Source organism: Copadichromis virginalis, linkage group LG7 (assembly GCF_057382275.1).
Source record: "Copadichromis virginalis isolate Kocher_CV1m ecotype Utaka linkage group LG7, C_Virginalis_male_GT1.1, whole genome shotgun sequence".
NCBI lineage: Eukaryota > Metazoa > Chordata > Actinopteri > Cichliformes > Cichlidae > Copadichromis > Copadichromis virginalis.
In genome coordinates, this window is record NC_140624.1 from 57,344,748 (window position 1) to 57,362,123 (window position 17,376).

Here is a 17,376-nt window from a genome sequence, read left to right on the forward strand (position 1 = left end):
CTGAGGCAGGTTTTATCTGAAGACCAGCATATGTGTCTACTTGTCAAAGGTTTCTTGTAAGGAAATAAAAGAGACTGCTCTATAATGAGAATGCACTTCAGTCATGAGTGAGTCAGTCATAAAAATGTCAATGTGCTACGACAAAGGGAGAAATAATGTGGGACATTTTGCCTTGCAATACAAGGAAAAACACCTTTTCCTGTTAAAGTAGTCACCATCATCTTTTTCTTCTTTTGGCTGCTCTCTTTAGGGGTCGCCTCAGCAAAATAATCTGCCTCCATCTGTTCTTAGTATCTTTTTCTGTCACACCACAGGGGAAAAGGGAACAAGAATTTAAAAAAAACAAAACAAACAAACAGCAGAGGGCAGTAATACACCGCTGTAGCGTCTACTCTGCCTTACTCAAATTAAAGAAGAAAAAGCTGAAGAAGACGAAGAAGAAGGGGAAGTGGTTCGACACAGCTAGCTTGTATTAGTATTCAAAACAAATCTGATTTGTGTTTTTATGCGCGGAAAAGAAAGAAAAAAAACTGTGCATAAAATGAAAGTTTTGAAGCTAAACTGAAAGCTCTTTGCTTCTGCTGTATTTGTCTGCTTACTGTAATTAGACACGAACTGAATATCTTGCCAGTCATCCAGCTAGCTCTACGTGCTAGCTCTTTTAGCTCAGCTGTCAGCGGCTTGTTTTGTTCTGTGTTAAGTGGCATCCCCAGTTATAACACATGAGTGTGTCGCTGGTCGTTATTCGTCTGGAGTTAGCCGACCAGTCACCTTTTCCACAAGGTTTCCAGTACTGCGCTGGTGAGTTTTATTCTCTTAATTTTCAAATATCTGCTGAAAGTTAAACAGCTAACCAACAATAGGCGTGAAGACCCAATTGTCCACTGTTAGTCGTTTTACTGTTTTCACAAGGTAATTTCAAACTAACGAATTGCTTCATTATAGCTAATGCCTGACTCTGTTCCTCTCGTGTGCAGTTGAAGGCATGTCAGAGGAGGAGCTGCAGGAGAAAGCTCTGGGTTTAGCCAAACACAGTCTGAGTGGAAAAACCGACCTGGAAAGATCAGCTGTGCTGCACCAGCACATCGGCAGCAGAGCCATGGGGGACATGGTGATAGAGACCTTTGAGCCCAGCCCAAGTAAGAATTTTCCTGATGTTTAAGTGTACCTATATATGACATAAAATATGAAAAGCATAAAAGGTCAGCTCTGAGTGCAAGACTTTAGTGTTTTTATCACACTGAACCTAATTCAGCATCTTAATAACTATTAATGTCAACGTTTGTATGGTTAGTAAATAATATTTCTGAAAAGCCAGGCAGGTGAGAAATAACAGGGAAGAAAATGAAAGTGTAAAATACTGACACCAGTAAAATACACTATCTTTTCCATATGTGGTCATCAGGTGACTGTGTATCATGTATAAAACACACAATACTTTCTGGCTATTTTGTTAGGTTTACACCTACTATGTCAGGCCCCTTTTGCATCCAGACATGCCTTAATTCTTCATTGCACAGGGCTAACAAGGTGCTGGAAATGTTACTCAGTTTTTGGTCTATAATCTATTGATTTGCTAGCTACGCATTCGTGACACATATCTCCCGTTCCACAACATCCCAAATATATTGTATTGCAGCGGTCCCCATCCTTTTTTGTGCCACGGACCGGTTTAATGTCAGAAAATATTTTTACGGACCGGCCTTTAAGGTGTCGCGGATAAATACAACAAAATAAAATGATACGACCAAGACAAAAACTGTGGTATTTTATAAATATAATAATAAATGCAGATTCACTGTGTAATTGTGTAACTTTATTAGCAGTGTCCTCCTGAAATGCGCCAACAACATTGAGAGTAACATCCTCCTCTCTGCCCCTTAATGCTCTTTGGTCACTATGGTAATGCAGAAATATTTCTTTCAAAATAAGACACACAACTACAACACGGGAAAAGACCCAGGGAAACCAAGGTAACGATAAAAACCCTGAAAACCATAAATTTCACAGCAGAGCCGCAACTCTCGCGGCCCAGTACCAAATGACTCACGGACTGGTGGCCCCGGGGTTGGGGACCGCTGTTTTATTGGATTGAGATGTGGTGTCTGTGAAGGTCATTCTCCCTGCTGGAAGCAGCCATCAGAGGATTGAAAATAGTCAGCAGCAATACTCAGATCAGCAGCTGTGGTGTTAAAACGATGATCAGTTGATACTGAGAGGCTCTTGACTCTAAATGTCCCGAGAAACTGTCCCCCACAGTATTATTCTGCCACCAGTCTGAACCATTGATGTAAGCCAGGATCCATACTTTCATGTTTTTTGCCTGAAATTCTCACCTTACCAGCCAGATTTCGCAGAAGAAAACTAGACTCATCAGAGCAGACAACATTTTTCACATCCACCTAACTGTTTGGCTTTGGTCAGTCTGTCTGAATTGTAGCCTGTGGAGATGGATGTGCTGGAAAATCCCAGTAGATTATCAGTTTCTAAAATACTCATACCAGTCCTTCTGGCACCAACAACCATGACATGTTCAAAGTAATTTAAGTCACCTTTGGCCTCCATAAATAAAATGTGCCATTTATACATATTCATCCTCTTTCTTGTCCTCTCATTTCTTAGTTTGTAGAGCCTCAGTTTCTCTTTTCGCCTCTACTCACATCTTACTTCATTCCTTCCGAGAGATGTGAGCTGAGGAAGCAACGAATTTTAAAGCCATTTTAAATAATTAGAACATTTGGCGTATTTAGGCGTAGAATAGGCCTGCATGTCTATTCTACCTGTTTTTTAATTCTTGTAAGCAGGAATGAAAGTAAGTTGGTTTTGTCTGTTCATACACATTAAAAATATATATAATCTAAATTGCTGAATTTCTCTTCCAGACACAGGTGGACGTGAGGAGCGGAACAGTGAAATTCAGGATGCAAAGACTGGTGTAGACAGTCAGGAGGGTGCAGAGGATAGGTTTACGACAGGCACAGCTCCGGACTCACCCTCCAAGCAGCTCCCGGACCAGATCTCTTTCTTCAGCGGGAACCCGTCAGTGGAGATCATTCACGGTATCATGCACCTCTACAAGACCAAGTGAGTCTCATCTGGTGTGTTTATGACAGATGTGATGAGGTGAACAATAGGGATCTGTATTTGGGCACTTTTTATCAGATCATTGTCGGCTAAATTGCAGCTGATAAAAGTCTGATGCTTTCTTTATCGAACTCCAGAGTCCACCTCAAACTGCTTGTAATGATACAATTTCACTTCCACCATTTCAAGCTAACATTGACGTTTTAGTCACAATTCTTGTTTTCTTGTTTTTCCCTGCTCTTTATTGCAGCAAAATGACATCACTGACTGAAGATGTCAGGCGCAGCGCTATGGTGTGCATCATCACCGTCCCAGCGACCATGACCAGCCATGACCTTATGAAGCTCATGGCTCCTTTTAATGATGTCATGGAGCACATGAAGATCATACGGGACTCTACCCCTAACCAATACATGGTTCTCATTAAATTCTGCACACAGGTATCATCTCCTTCACTTTTCCCTCCGCAAGTGAAGTTTGAAGGATGTTGGTTTATGTTTTTGTAAGCCTGCATCAAAAAATTCAATGAATAGTAATAATTGTTGGTACTTGATGTGAGGTTTAGGCAGTTCAGGGTTTTCAGCCTCTCTGTAACATAAACAAATGCTGCCATATTGCAAAATGTTTTAGTTTTGTTTCTCAACTATAGTAATATTGATTTTTACAGTTTTATTTTATTCTCGCAGTTTTTTGGCAATAGACCTTGGGATTTTGATCAATTCAGAGTTCTGAGAGCTTCATGCTTAGAGATGACAGAGTATTAACTGCTGCTTTAATACAATTAACTGTATATAACTGTTCCAAATACAATACGTTTCCGGCTCTCTTATTTGTAGGCAGACGCAGACAGTTTTTACACAGCATGCAATGGCCGCCAGTTCAACTCTATAGAGGAAGCAGTGTGCCAGCTGGTCTATGTGGAGCGAGCAGAGGTCATCAAGTCTGAAGAAGTGAGTGATTTTTGGTTTTTAGCTTTTACACATTATTCAGTCTGCAGCAGGTGGGTGGTGTTTGTGAAGTTATTAGAGGATATTTATCTGAGAATATTAGAGATACACGTTAGTTAATGTTACAAGTGCATTGGTGGGAACAAAAACAAAAAAGTTTGGTGATTTGTGGAAACAAGTCACTCTTTTTTTTTTTTCTTTTTTTTTTTTAAATAGTCAACAGAGTCCATTAACAAAAACTTGGTTTGGTTTGCTTTGTGTTTTTTAATTAGATCCTGTGTTTTGGGAGATAGAATTGCTTTACAATTACTTACTTTTTTTGTCAGTGGTGTCTGGTATGAAACAGCTGGTTTACAGCAGGCAGTGTGCCAAAAATGTTTTAATATCACATTGACCATAACTTATACTGATTTTTTTTTCCTCTAAACTGCAACAGTTTCTAAGAACTGCATTTAAATATAACCCCTTTTTGGCATTTTATATTACTCATTCTGCTTTAATAAAGGTGCTTTTGTCATCTTATGGTGTTATTTTTGTGCCTCTATTCTGAGCACATGTTAAAAATAAAAATTGCAAGCGCAAATGTTGCATTTTGAGGAGAAAATAATTAATTTTGAGTGAAGAAAAGTATTTCAGTGTTTGCTCTTATCCATATACACTCACACAATAACAGTCCCTCTTGCTCAGTTGTTGGATTTGCTCAGGTCTCTGCTTTGTGTGCTGACAGACATCTGTGGACCTGCTCTCAGTGGGTCGCTTTTCCTCTCAACATATCTGCTCTGTGCATTAGCCACTGCATTCCGGAAACACGGTCCAGAATGTAGCTAAATCTAGTGGAGTGATTTAGTTTAAACTAGATTAAAACCAGCAAAAATAAATAAATAAATAAATAAAAATTATATATTTTAAAATATAATAATTAAACATACTAACCGAAAATGGATTTAGCTACATTCTGGACCGTGTGTTCGGAATGCAGTGGCTAGAAAGCTGATTGGCTCTTTTGGTCTCCAGTCAGAATTTTTGTATCCAAGTCTGTGATTGGTTGGTTTTGTGGCACACTTGTAACGGCTTACAGAAAGAATTGAGCGTGCAGGAAGCAGGGATGTTGAGAGCGGGAACGACACACTGAGAGCAGGTCCACAGATGTCGGTCAGCACACAGAGCAGAGATCTGAGCAAGAGCAAATATCAACAACTGAGCGAGAGGGGCCATTATTGTGTGTGTATATGGATAATGGCAAACACTGAAATACATTTCTTGCATGCAGCAATGAATTTTGTTCGCTCAAATTAAACTTTTCTTCCCTCAAAATCATTTTCTCCTCAAAATGCAACATTTGCGCTTGCAATTTTTTTTTACATGCACTCAGAATAGAGGCACAAAAATAACATTATATCATCTCACCTATTGATGTTTGCTGTTTACACCCTTTACATTGTGTGCAGCCAGAACGAATATAAGTCCGTTTAAATCAGTCCTTCTCTGTTGTTTCAGTATTAAAACCCAGAATTTTTTTAAAGTGATTTCTTGTCTCTTATCATCAACCTCCTTTCTTCCGTTCTTTCCTTCCTGCTCCGTCTCCTCAGGGAGCCAGTCTTCCAGTGATGGAGCTGACTGAGTTGCCCAAGTGCACTGTGTGCCTGGAGAGAATGGACGAGTCTGTTAATGGCATCCTCACCACTCTGTGCAACCACAGCTTTCACAGCCAGTGTCTCCAGCGCTGGGAAGATGCCTCGTGAGTTGAATGCACATACAAGTTCCCCTGTATTTACTACATCAGTTTCAACTTGGTAGTTAGCTAATTTTTGCTTACTCAATTTAAAACACTTGATATTAGACAATAAAACCTATTTCTGACTTACTTTAACAAAGTATGTGAAAAGATCTGTTCTTATCTGCCAGCTTTAAGTCAATCATGTGTGATAGTTTCTCTGATGTAGTTTAAATGCATTCACCTGATATTCACTCCACTGGATATTTCTCCAGGCTTTGTCATTTTGTGCCATGTGTTGTTTTTGTCCTGCTCTTTACATGCATTCTCCTGATTTACAAAAGACAACTGCATGTTTGTGACAAAGCCGAATGTGTGTTGTTTTCAGGTGTCCTGTATGTAGGTACTGTCAAACACCAGAACCAGTTGAAGAGAACAAATGCTTTGAATGTGGAGTGCAGGAGGTAAGCGGTTTCACTCTCCCACAGTGGTGTAATAGAAGATAATCACTTGATCTTCTTGCTTTTTGCTTTTAACCTTCTTTTTTTTTGTCCCTCATTGAATCTTTCTTCATAGAATCTGTGGATATGCTTGATCTGCGGTCATATTGGATGTGGTCGCTACGTTAGCCGCCATGCCTACAAGCACTTTGAAGAAACACAGCATACCTACGCTATGCAGCTCACCAATCACCGAGTCTGGGACTACGCAGGAGGTACTGGATTTTGTGCATGCTGCTGTTAAAATGATGCATGTTCTGCTTTTTCTTATTTTCTGTTGTACTTATACTGTTACAGCAGTTGATGCTCATATACTGTACTGGAGTTCAATATTGGGCTCGGCCTTCAGACTGCTTTTCAGTTGCTAAATGTATGTTCTTTCTGTCTATGTTATAGAGAAAGAATAGCTCTAATATGGCCATCTCAGTCACAGAAGTCTAACCTCATGTGCTATATCTTCAAAACTTCTGTTTACAAGGGCAAACCTATCACCAGAAAGCTGGTTTTAAGGGAGAAGAGATAAAACACTTTATACAAAGTTATACAAAGATTATTTTGAACCGCAAACCAGGCAAAGTTGTTGGTAGACTCCAAAAACAAAAAGTATGAAGCTGAAAATGAGCAGAATGGTTTCTGTTTAAGGAGGGTGGCTGTAAATTACCAGAATAATTTGCTGCTATAATCAGTTTTCTCCCCATAGGGGGCAGAAGAATACCTAAATAAGTTGGAGCCAGACTCATTATCAGCTTTTATGAAGTCCTGATAGCAAACAGTTCTGCCCTGTAGTAACTAGAGAGACAGTGAAGCCAAAAACAAGAAGGCAAAGTGTAAAAATGACAGAATAGTCTGTAATGATTTTATTTGATGTCTTTTGAAATGTGTTTTGGAAAGTATAATACCTGACTAAGGCTATTGCTGGTATTGTAGATAACTATGTACATCGGCTTGTGGCCAGTAAGACTGACGGGAAGATGGTGCAGTATGAGTGTGAGGGAGACACCTGCCAGGCAGAGAAAATTGATGCACTCCAGCTAGAGGTGAGCATCTGCTGTTGTTGTTTTGTAACGGCAATCGACATCAAAATGTTCTAAATGAGTTCTCTCTGTCTGCAGTACTCATACCTGCTGACAAGTCAGCTCGAGTCTCAAAGAATTTACTGGGAGAATAAGATTGTTCATCTGGAGAAGGAGACAGCTGAAGAGGTACTTGTGGACAAATGCAACACAAGTTTTGCAATCCCTTAATGAATATTGACTTATATCAGGCTGTAAAGTTTAGAAGAACCAAACTGAGGCATAGAAGTCGAGCTCTAGATTCCACTCGATTTACTGATACACATGGATGGTATGGTAAATGGACTGATTCTTATTTAGCGCTTTTCTACTCTCCTGGAGCACTCAAAGTACTTTATACAACATCTGAACTAATAATCACAAATGAACAATTCATAGCAAACACAAAGGTAAACACTTGTAAGTTAGACTGTGTTTCATCATGTTCTCTTGCTGACAACATCTTGAACAGTATTGGCTTATATCTACTCATGGGAGAACTGTTGAGAGCAAAGGACTCACTAGCTGCCCCAAATACAATGAACAATCGCCACAGACACTAATATAACTTATCACTTACAGCTACTTATTCACTTATAAAATGTACATTTCTTAGCAGTTTAGAGTGGATTGGTTTGCTAAGCAGCACATGTGCAGTAGTATAGGACCCCAGTCCCGGCTTAGTCCTCTTGACTAGTGCCTGTCCATCTCGATTTATCTATTGCCCTCTTGTGGAAATGCAAAACACAGGTCCTTTGTCCCAGCTGCCTTTTTCTAACCTCTATCTTTTTGTACATATTTCAGATAAACAACATGAAAGCGAAATTTAAGGAGACATTGGAGCGCTGTGATAACCTAGAGCGACGGTTAGGAGAAATGAGCAAAGACAAACAGAGCATAGAGAAAAAGTAGGTGTTCGGTTACTTTTTTATATTGTGTGTTCAGTGGTCCCAGTAGTTGTTGGTATCTGTGCTCTTTTTTTATGAACCAATTGGACAGTGTGGTTGCACTATAGACTTGAGTGTATAACGCAAACTAAAACTCTAAAAATTATTTAGTGGAGGAGATAAAGTTATATCCCCACAGCACATAAAACAATTCAACCAAGGCTCTCAATATGTAGTCTTGAGGTGGGAAAATTCCTCATTTCCTTAGCAAACGATTGTTTGACAGCTGAAAATGCCCTAACAAGCACTTACTCAGATCCCATTTTTGTGCTTTTTTTTTTTTTTTTTTTTTTTTTTTAAATAACTGGAACTACAGAGGAAACAGGATTAAATGCCTTATTTGAAGAGTTGTCATTGTGGCTTGCAAAATGTGCAGTGGAGCAGTAAATCTTTGTTGCTGCATGGTCAACCAGGTATTGGGTGTGTCACTTCTATGATGCAGGCTCAAATTGATAGTAACATTGCTTTTCCTGCTATAACAAGCCAAAGTTTCTGCTGTTAAAAGCTTTATTTACATTACAACTTCTTAGTTTAGTTAAACCCAATCAGACACCCAGACTTTAGACCAAATAATCTATAGGGCTTGTTTTTGTATGGAACCTGACAACATGCAGCACTGCTGCATTTCTACTTTCAGATGCACTCAGTTGAACAGTCGAGTGGTGAAGCTGAGCCAAGAGCTGACGGAGGAGCAGGAGATGAACCGCTGTCTGAGAGCCAATCAGGCACAGCTGCAGGTACAGCTGTCAGAGGAGGAACGCAAAGCAAAAGAAAGCGGTATGTAAAGAGAGACCAATAAGTCATGTAGTAGTACTCAATATTGATGCTCTGTATTAACTCAGTGGGTTGAAAACTGTAGCATGCTGGTATAAACAGTTTTATCACAGTGGTGATATCAAGTTGTCGAAGCACAGCAAAAAATGGAACTTCTGAGGATGTTGATGCTTCAACTGAGAGGAAAAAACAAAAACGCTTCAAGTGCTGGACGTATTATTTTGTCAGCCTGCCAAATTCACAAATGAAAGAAGCCTCAGAGTGAACAATGCAGTGCAATATTTCCATGATTAATGTGTGATTTGTATTTTTTATTTTTAAAACCGTTGTGATACCCTATGTTCAGAGTAACATATACCAACAGGGAAGTGTAGCATGTTCAATTTGGCACAGCATGTTTACACATGCTGATAGAAGAATTTAATTTAGACTTTTTCAAGATTTTCTTTAATTGGCATTAAATAGCACCGGCTACAAATAAATGTGAACCTGAATTCTTTGTACACTTCTTGTTAGTTTTCATTTGTATATTTTTAATTTTAGTGTGTATATGCTCCAAATGCATGAGGTAAAGGCAATTGGTACAACACTGGTGGCCAGAGTACAGAAAGGATTCTTTTAGATATTTTAACTTCAAGCCTGCTAGTTCACTATTGCATCACCTATTGCTTTAAACAGAAACTGATGAAAGTAGTTGCGAATCTAGAGCAACGGGTTGGTGGAGAAGAATGAGTAACAGGACCGTTCCCAATGATTGGCTGCTGGTTGCTTAGAATATGTAAATACTCAAAATGAAAAAAGGACCTTTGACTATGAAACAGCATGGGTTATTTTTATTTCAGGGCTGTAGTGAGAAACTAGTTCCTCTTTGCACAGAAATATTTGCAAATCATTAACAAATTGCTTAGCCTGCGGCTGAGTACAGTCATTCTGCAAGCAGACAGGAACCACATACACCAAAGAAGTGTTTTTAATATAGATGGACAGAGTCAAACACTTAGGAGATTCATACATTTTGTAAGCAGTCTCTCTGCTTTCAAACCAGCTTCAGTCTATATTTTCAGATTATTAAAATCTTCTTTACTTATGATTAAAATCTGCAGTGTAAAGCATTTACTGACACCTACTTTGTAGTGTATTACTATCAGAGCACCATTTGCTCTGGACTCAACACAAGGCGGCTTTCATCACTGTTTTGCCTGAGGCAAGTTAAGTATCAGGTCAGAGGTTTGAATGGAAATTTTAGGTTTACAGTTTCACCATACCTGTATTTTTCCTGGCACACACAGTTGTGAGGATCAAGATTATTTAAACAAATATCCTCCTGGGCATGTGCTGTGTGTTAATGTAGAAAAAAAATATAGTAAAAATGTCAGTTTTGACTCTTTCACAGAATGTTATATTCTAAATGGACTGGACTTGCATAGCAGTTTACTACTTCAGGCACTTTTTACTACAAGCTTCATTTACCCAATGTCACACACCCATGTGTGTGTGTGTGTGTGTGTGTGCGCGCGTGTGTGCGCGCGCGTGTGTGCGCGCGCGTGTGTGCGCGCGTGTGTGTGAGTGCCTGGTTTGGTTGTTTGTTTGTTTTTTCAATTCACCTAAGCATACTCATAGACACTCAGACTCCAAAGGATGTATTTGGGGGTAAGCTCAAGGTTCAGCCTCTTGCCCGGGGATGCTTTGAAATACTTTGGAATGCTGACTGGGGGGTGAACCACAAAGCTATAGTTAATAACCTGCTCTGCCTCCTGAACCACAGACATACATGTTCTTTCCTGTTAGAACTGACTGGGCTCGAATTGAGGTGATCACAGTCCTCCTGAAAAGGCTGTGCGATATGACCAAAATCTGATATCCCGATATAAGAATGTAACATTTTCTGTAAATTCTGTGAATCTCGGGCAGCTCGTCTTGCGGGAAGTGTTTCCAGCTGCGCGTCATGTAGCTGGAGTTGAGTGTTTTAACTGATGCATGAAACGATACATTTTTAGACATAAGTTGTAACGGCCGCAGTTTTCTTTGTGAGTATTTATAGATAGGTGTACTGCGGGGAAAAGCCTGTTCTAACATTTGAGTCTATGGTTAATTTTTTAGCACATGGCGGCTCTTTTTTAATCCTCATCCGTAAATAATTTGCTCTTTCACGTGATTCAGTTTATTTTGAAAAGTCTCAACAGAATCGTGAGCTTTATTGTGAAAGGTTTATGTGGAACATAAACAAGCGGACACGCGATGCTGTTACCGTCGTTGTTGCTAACCACAACGCATAAAAACAGGGGCTTGTCCGTCTGTAGTGTGTTTATATTAAATATAAGAGAAAGAGAGAACTTTAAGAAATTAAAATAGCCACTACAGTGACCATCAAAACGATGAAAAAATATTGCCATGAACAGTTTATTTTGCGACACCACGAAACAAACGATAGCGTAAAATGAAACGATAGACGTTTTTATATCATCATCCGATATATATCGTTATATCGAACAGCCCTACCTCCTGCTCATATTTCACTGACATGTACTGACAGATGATGATCTGATCATACAAGTTCACCATGTTATGTTGAATTTACTTTGCAAGCTCTTTGTGTTATATGAATCGAGCTAAAGCAGCATTTTATAGACAAGCTGTTTCTGTTGCTTTGTTTTAAATTATTTTGAAAGCTAAATGAGATTTCTTTTTCTTCAGAGCTGACCCAGAAATGGCATCTTCTTATTAGGGGTGCAATGATACACAAAATTCACGGTTCGGTTCGGTTCAATGCTTTGGTGTCACGGTTCGATATTTTTTCGATACACAATAAGGTTCATGCCTTTTTAATTTGTCATTTATTAAAATTATAAATATATATTTTAACGCAAAAGTACAGTTTTTAAATTTAATGTTGCTGAAACAACAAAGTAATAAAAAAAATCTCTCTTGATCGAGAAATCATCTTTGGAAAAGAGAGTTTATTACAGAGAAATGGCTCTTTCCAAAATAAAAGCTATACTATAAGCTTCTTCTGGGCTATATTCTCAGCAGCATATTAAACATATCAGGTCCCCATAAGGAGAATCATGTGCTAACGGCTGTCTAAATGACTCGGGTAAAGTTTGTAGCATGCGTGCTTGTTGTTTTTGTCTGCTTCCACTTGTCTTTGCACTAGGATGTTGTCGGAGTAAATGTGCAGTCATATTCGTTGTGTTCCCACTAGTGCTGTCAGCGTTAATCTCGTTGAAATGACATTAACGCCACAACACGGCAAATCTCCGTTAACGAGCTACCGCGGATCGCCCCGTGCGTGGGGCTGGACGGCCAACACGTTAACGAGCTAACTGCGCTAACGCACTAGTTCCCACCAATGTAATTGAGCATTGCATGGCACATCCAACATACTGTTTTACTTTAGTCCATGACTCGCTTACCTTCAGGGTCATACGTCACATGAAAACCAAAATAGTTCCAAACGCCAGATCTGAATGAGGGTGGGGGAGGTTCAATTTGCCATGTTGCAACGAGCTTAACTTCTGTCTCGCTAGCTTCCCCTGCGCTCAGTGAATCTGCGTTTGACTACTCCGCCTAGGCTGCACTGTCGAGCACAGATCCACTGAGCGCTCAACACAGACAGCATCGTCAGAAGGAAAGTTGATAAAATAAATTAAAAATTTTGTATTGTTCGATACATATGCGTACCGAACCGAAAGCACTGTATCGAACGGTTCAATATCGATACGAGTATCGTTGCACCCCTACTTCTTATGTTCTGTAAACTTTAGTAACTGAACTGCTCTTTCAGGTTTTTGCAAACAGTGCAGCCACTGATTATGTTAACACAGTGATCTGTTCTTGGCAGAGGTATAGCAGTCTTTTCTTTGTTTAGAGTAATTGTGGTGCAGCTTCATTTATTAGCAGCTGATATGTAGGTGGTGGATATGCAGAAATCAGTAATCTGGGTTAGGAACGGAAAAACTTAATCCACAGTGACATAAGTGTGACAGCATTCTAATCAAATATTAGTATCACGTCCAAGACTGGTAAAATCCAAGACTGTGGAGTTGACTTAGGACAGCTGAATGGGATCAATAATATACCAACCAGCTTGTCTGTATGAAAACACCAGAAGTCGTTTTGGGGTGGCAGTCGGCTAAGCAGGGTATTAAGAAGGAGTATCCTTTCTCCCAGTCACACTTTCACAAGTGTCACAATTTCTTGTCTGTCTTCAGAACGCCTGCGGTACAGTGCCAGCATGATATAATGATAATCACCTTTGCCAGTCTCAGCTTTCATTTGTTGTGATTAATTAGCTGACATATATGGCAACACTAATACATCAGCGATAATGTTTGCTAATAATAACAGCTGAAAGGCAGACCTCCAGTGATGTGTGGAATGTGACGTGGTTGTTGGAGGGTTGCACTTTTTTTTTCTCCCCCATTTCTTCTATTTTGTGTGTGGCTGAGAATTTCCCTCCAAGATCTGTGACTTTACGCCCCTTGTTTCCTCGTTGTATACTGCTGATCAGCACAGGAAATAGAACACTGAACATTGTATTTCACATCAGCTCTTAGGGAAGAAATTATTTAGATTGTCAGCTTCAGACCTTATGATTATAATCTCTGTAGATTTCCATACTTTTTGTATAGCTTTTCTAATGCTTACGATTCTACATGTTTATGGAAGTTCGCAACAAGGTCAGCAATGGGGGTTGCATGTAATCAGTAGCATGTTTCAAGTCCATTTCAAGCAAAGCATTTGTTCTTTTACATTGTGTTTACGAGTTCAGCCTCGTGTAAATGCCTCAGCAGTTCCACCCCCACAATGCTTTAAAGTAGCTTTTGATGTTTTTAATGATAAGTTTGTCAGGTGAAAAATTTCAAACAGTGTTTGAGAGGACTTCAGCTGACTTTGCAACAGTGTTTAAGTTTATAGAGCTTCACAGCAAACTGTATATGTATAAATGGCTGTCTGTCCCTCAGTGACACATAACTCATTTGGTTATTTGTGTCATTTGAGGATTTAGCAAATGACTAGATGTGTAAGATCACAACTTAATACATCTAAGACCTGTAAAGCAGACTGACTGTTGAACAGGAAAAAAGTAAAGGGCACAGTGTTGGAGTAATAGTAATAACAAATCTGTATAAACACAGGGTTCCTGCAACTGACACTGCTTGGGCCTTTAAATAATATCATTACTCAATAAATGCTAGTTAGTTAAAACTGTTATCATCTGTCTGGATAAATATGAGTGAATGAATGAACACGTTTAGCTCTACTTTAACCTGTTCACTGTTTGTTCCTCGTTGGCTTCTTTTATAGACGATCGTAAAGATGGAACAATAGCAGAACTGCAGGAACAGCTGAGAGACGTGATGTTTTATCTGGAGACCCAGCAGCAGATTGAACATCTTCCACCAGAGGCTCGCAGCGAAATTCAAGAGGGACAGATCAACATCCCAGCCAGCCCATCTGACGGCGCTCTGGGTTCGGCAGGAGCAGGCCCTTCCTCTGGCAGGGGCAGAAGAGGCCGAGGCAGGAAGAGGAAGTAGGCATGGCCTAAACTCAACTGGAACATGCTAGAAACTGTGTTGCTGCTTCTCACTGTGGACATGTTTGTGACTGAGCCCAGCCCTTTATTCAATGTGTATCTGCATTATTGTAATTCTTAATAGGGTAAAGGCAGGAAGAAGGAGTAAATGTTGATAATATTTACCTGCACATTTTCCTAGCATAACTCCTAGCTCCTACAAGAAGAGCATAAGAGAGGATCGCTCAGTCACTCAAAACATCAGTGTGATCTAAATGTCCTCTTCTCTTTCCAAAACTTAAAAGTATATATTTTGATCACAATTTATATTTATTTGATCAGAAATATTTCATCTGTGCCCAGGTAGTACCATATTATAGTACTTCTTTTCAAACACTGCGTGATCTTTTTATTATCTTAAAATGCAAAGATGGTTCTTTTACAAGTGAGAGAAGAATCAAGGAAATTTATGTCCACATTTTCTGAGTTTTTCCTTCATTTCTTTGGACTCGGCTGTTTCATCTGTTATGTTCCAATGTTTTTTTTTGTTTCTCTTTTTGTTTCTCCACTTTAAGTAGAAACACTCGTCAGAGAACATGGAGGAGAAAATGCCTTTTTCAGCAGTGCATTGTATTGGGACAGGAGTCAGTGTTCACAGAATGCACAGTATTTTTGTATGAGGAGCAGGAAGCATGTTTTGCCATGTTTTCACCATCTAGGTTAGTGATTCCCAACCACTAGTACAACTTGTGTACCTCAGAGGATTCTACAGCATTACCAGGAAGTAGTTCAAAGGATTGTGTATGTTTGCTAATGATTTATTGAAACTATGTGCCTCCTTCCATCAATCTGTATTGTCCCAGTATCCCTTATTTTCCAGCTAATTTCCTGGAAATCTTTCTCAGAATTTCTCCCATAATATTCCCAAGACTGTAGTTATTGACTCTAAAACTAAAGTCTAATATGATTTTTTTAATTTACCCTTTAAAACTCTTAATATTACTGGCTGCTATTCTATTATTCCTCCATTTAAAGATGATTTTAAATTACAAATATTGTGCCATTTGATGACATTGACCTTTGGCTCTAAGACATTATGATAAGCATCTGTATTATTATGCCATATAAACATTAAGATTTTCAGAGAAATTATTAAAATAACCAGGGTACATTAGTTGTACCCTGGTTATGTGTTAAATACAATACCATACCAGAAAAAACACCAGAAGCAACTGTGACCTTTGCAGTTACAATCCTGAACATGGTGTCATAACCTAGATGATGAAATAAGTGACTCAGCTCCCTCCTTGAATACTAATATTTTTTTCCCTTGCAAAATGTTCACAATAAAGTTTTAGATGAATCCCTAAGGCCTTAATTAAAAACTGGTGCAGAAAGCACACATTGATTTTTTTTTTTTTTTTTTTTTTATAAACAGCCACTCAAAAGATCATTCTATGCAAAAGATTCTTTACAGCCCTCTAAAAGGAACATAATAATTTCAGAAATATAAGATTTGCTGTCAGTTATTTGAGATGCTAACTGTGACATTGTCTGACAAGATATTTCACGCATATAGCCAGTGACGGCCAACAGGAACCAAGCTTGCTGGTTACTGTTGTTTGTAGACATGAGTATAGTATCGCTCTCGAAAGTTAAATGAAAAGATGTTTTTCCACAGTGATCATCAAGAGAAAAGCTGGAATGTACCTGTAGCGACTGCTTTGAGAGAGGAGATAAAGAGCTGTTTTTTTTTCAGCCATAGAAGCTTTCATTTAAAAACAAAATACGGTAAGTCATGCTCCTGAAAACATCCGTTCATGCTGGGGTTTTGTTGTTTGTTTTATTGCCATGAAAGTGTTCAGTTTTTTGTTGTTAACACTAAAACTGTGCTGCCACTTTCAATAAAACATTTTCTGAAGTTTTTCTTGTTCTGGGGTAAAAAGTGTGTTAAGCTGAAACAGATGCATACTAGGTTGCCGTCAAGTGACGAATGATCTTTGTTGAAATGACATACTACGCAGCTGTGATGTTAAAGTGCAGACTGTCAGATCTAACTAATCCTTCTGCAGTCTACTACATTCACAGTTTATTACCAGCAGCCTGTTGAAAGTAAACTGTGTACATAGTTGGAAAACACAGACACGCTGACAGATTAAAAAGCTTGGTCTTCGTAGACACACCATCTACCTGGTAATTGGCATGCATTTCTCTCTACACTCCAAGACAAGTTTTAGGAACTTGTCATTTGTCACACTCTATACCTCCCCCCTGATGACATTTCAATCCTGTGCCTGTGTTTAGTAACAACTGTAGTCACAGGCAAATGATACTGCATGCAAACATTTTCCACACCTTTTATTTTTCTATTTATATCCCCAAGTATGGCCTCTAATGTTTCATCAGCCAGTGGAACTACAAGGGTCAGACATTTCAAGTTATTGATTAATCCTTGAGGAAAAATCAAATCAGGAGCAAGCTGGTTACAGTTTCCAGCAGCCCTAAATGTCCCCAAATATTTCCCTAAACAACATTTACAATCATATAGAGAGGAAATAAATGCAACGATTATTGGGGTTTTCTCTATGTTATTATAGGGTCTTTACCTTACACCTTGTGGCAGCTGTTGTGATTTGGCGCTATATAAATAAAATTAAATTGACTTGAATGTGTGGTCTAAATTTAAGGAAAACAAGCCTCCTGAAATCTTCCTTACATCAAGTATATGAGATCTTTTGCACCAATATACAAATAAGTCCACCGTGATAAATGCTAATGAGAAACAAAGTCTGTGGGTTCTCGTGAGATGATTGACATTTCCCGTTTCTCATTACTGGCATAGC

General features: G+C 39.0%; 1 protein-coding gene across 1 annotated transcript; it reads left to right on the forward strand.

Moving 5' to 3' along the window:
• The first annotated feature begins 377 nt into the window (after positions 1-377).
• On the forward strand, positions 378-16,454 carry brap (BRCA1 associated protein). The gene is made up of 13 exons (XM_085464406.1): positions 378-801; positions 978-1,139; positions 2,883-3,084; positions 3,335-3,524; positions 3,921-4,034; positions 5,621-5,769; positions 6,134-6,209; positions 6,322-6,460; positions 7,173-7,282; positions 7,358-7,447; positions 8,102-8,205; positions 8,882-9,021; positions 14,326-16,454. The coding sequence occupies exons 1-13, from the start codon at positions 723-725 to the stop codon at positions 14,553-14,555; spliced, it is 1,785 nt and encodes a 594-aa protein (XP_085320532.1). The 5' UTR covers positions 378-722; the 3' UTR covers positions 14,556-16,454.
• Positions 16,455-17,376: the final 922 nt, after the last annotated feature.

Bases quoted from the DNA above. Each gene is read 5' to 3' on its own strand.
- brap (XM_085464406.1), top strand. From the start codon at position 723: ATGAGTGTGTCGCTGGTCGTTATTCGTCTGGAGTTAGCCGACCAGTCA. The intron at 802-977 runs GTGAGTTTTATT...TCTCGTGTGCAG, and splicing joins AGGTTTCCAGTACTGCGCTG to TTGAAGGCATGTCAGAGGAG. The intron at 3,525-3,920 runs GTATCATCTCCT...TCTTATTTGTAG, and splicing joins TCATTAAATTCTGCACACAG to GCAGACGCAGACAGTTTTTA.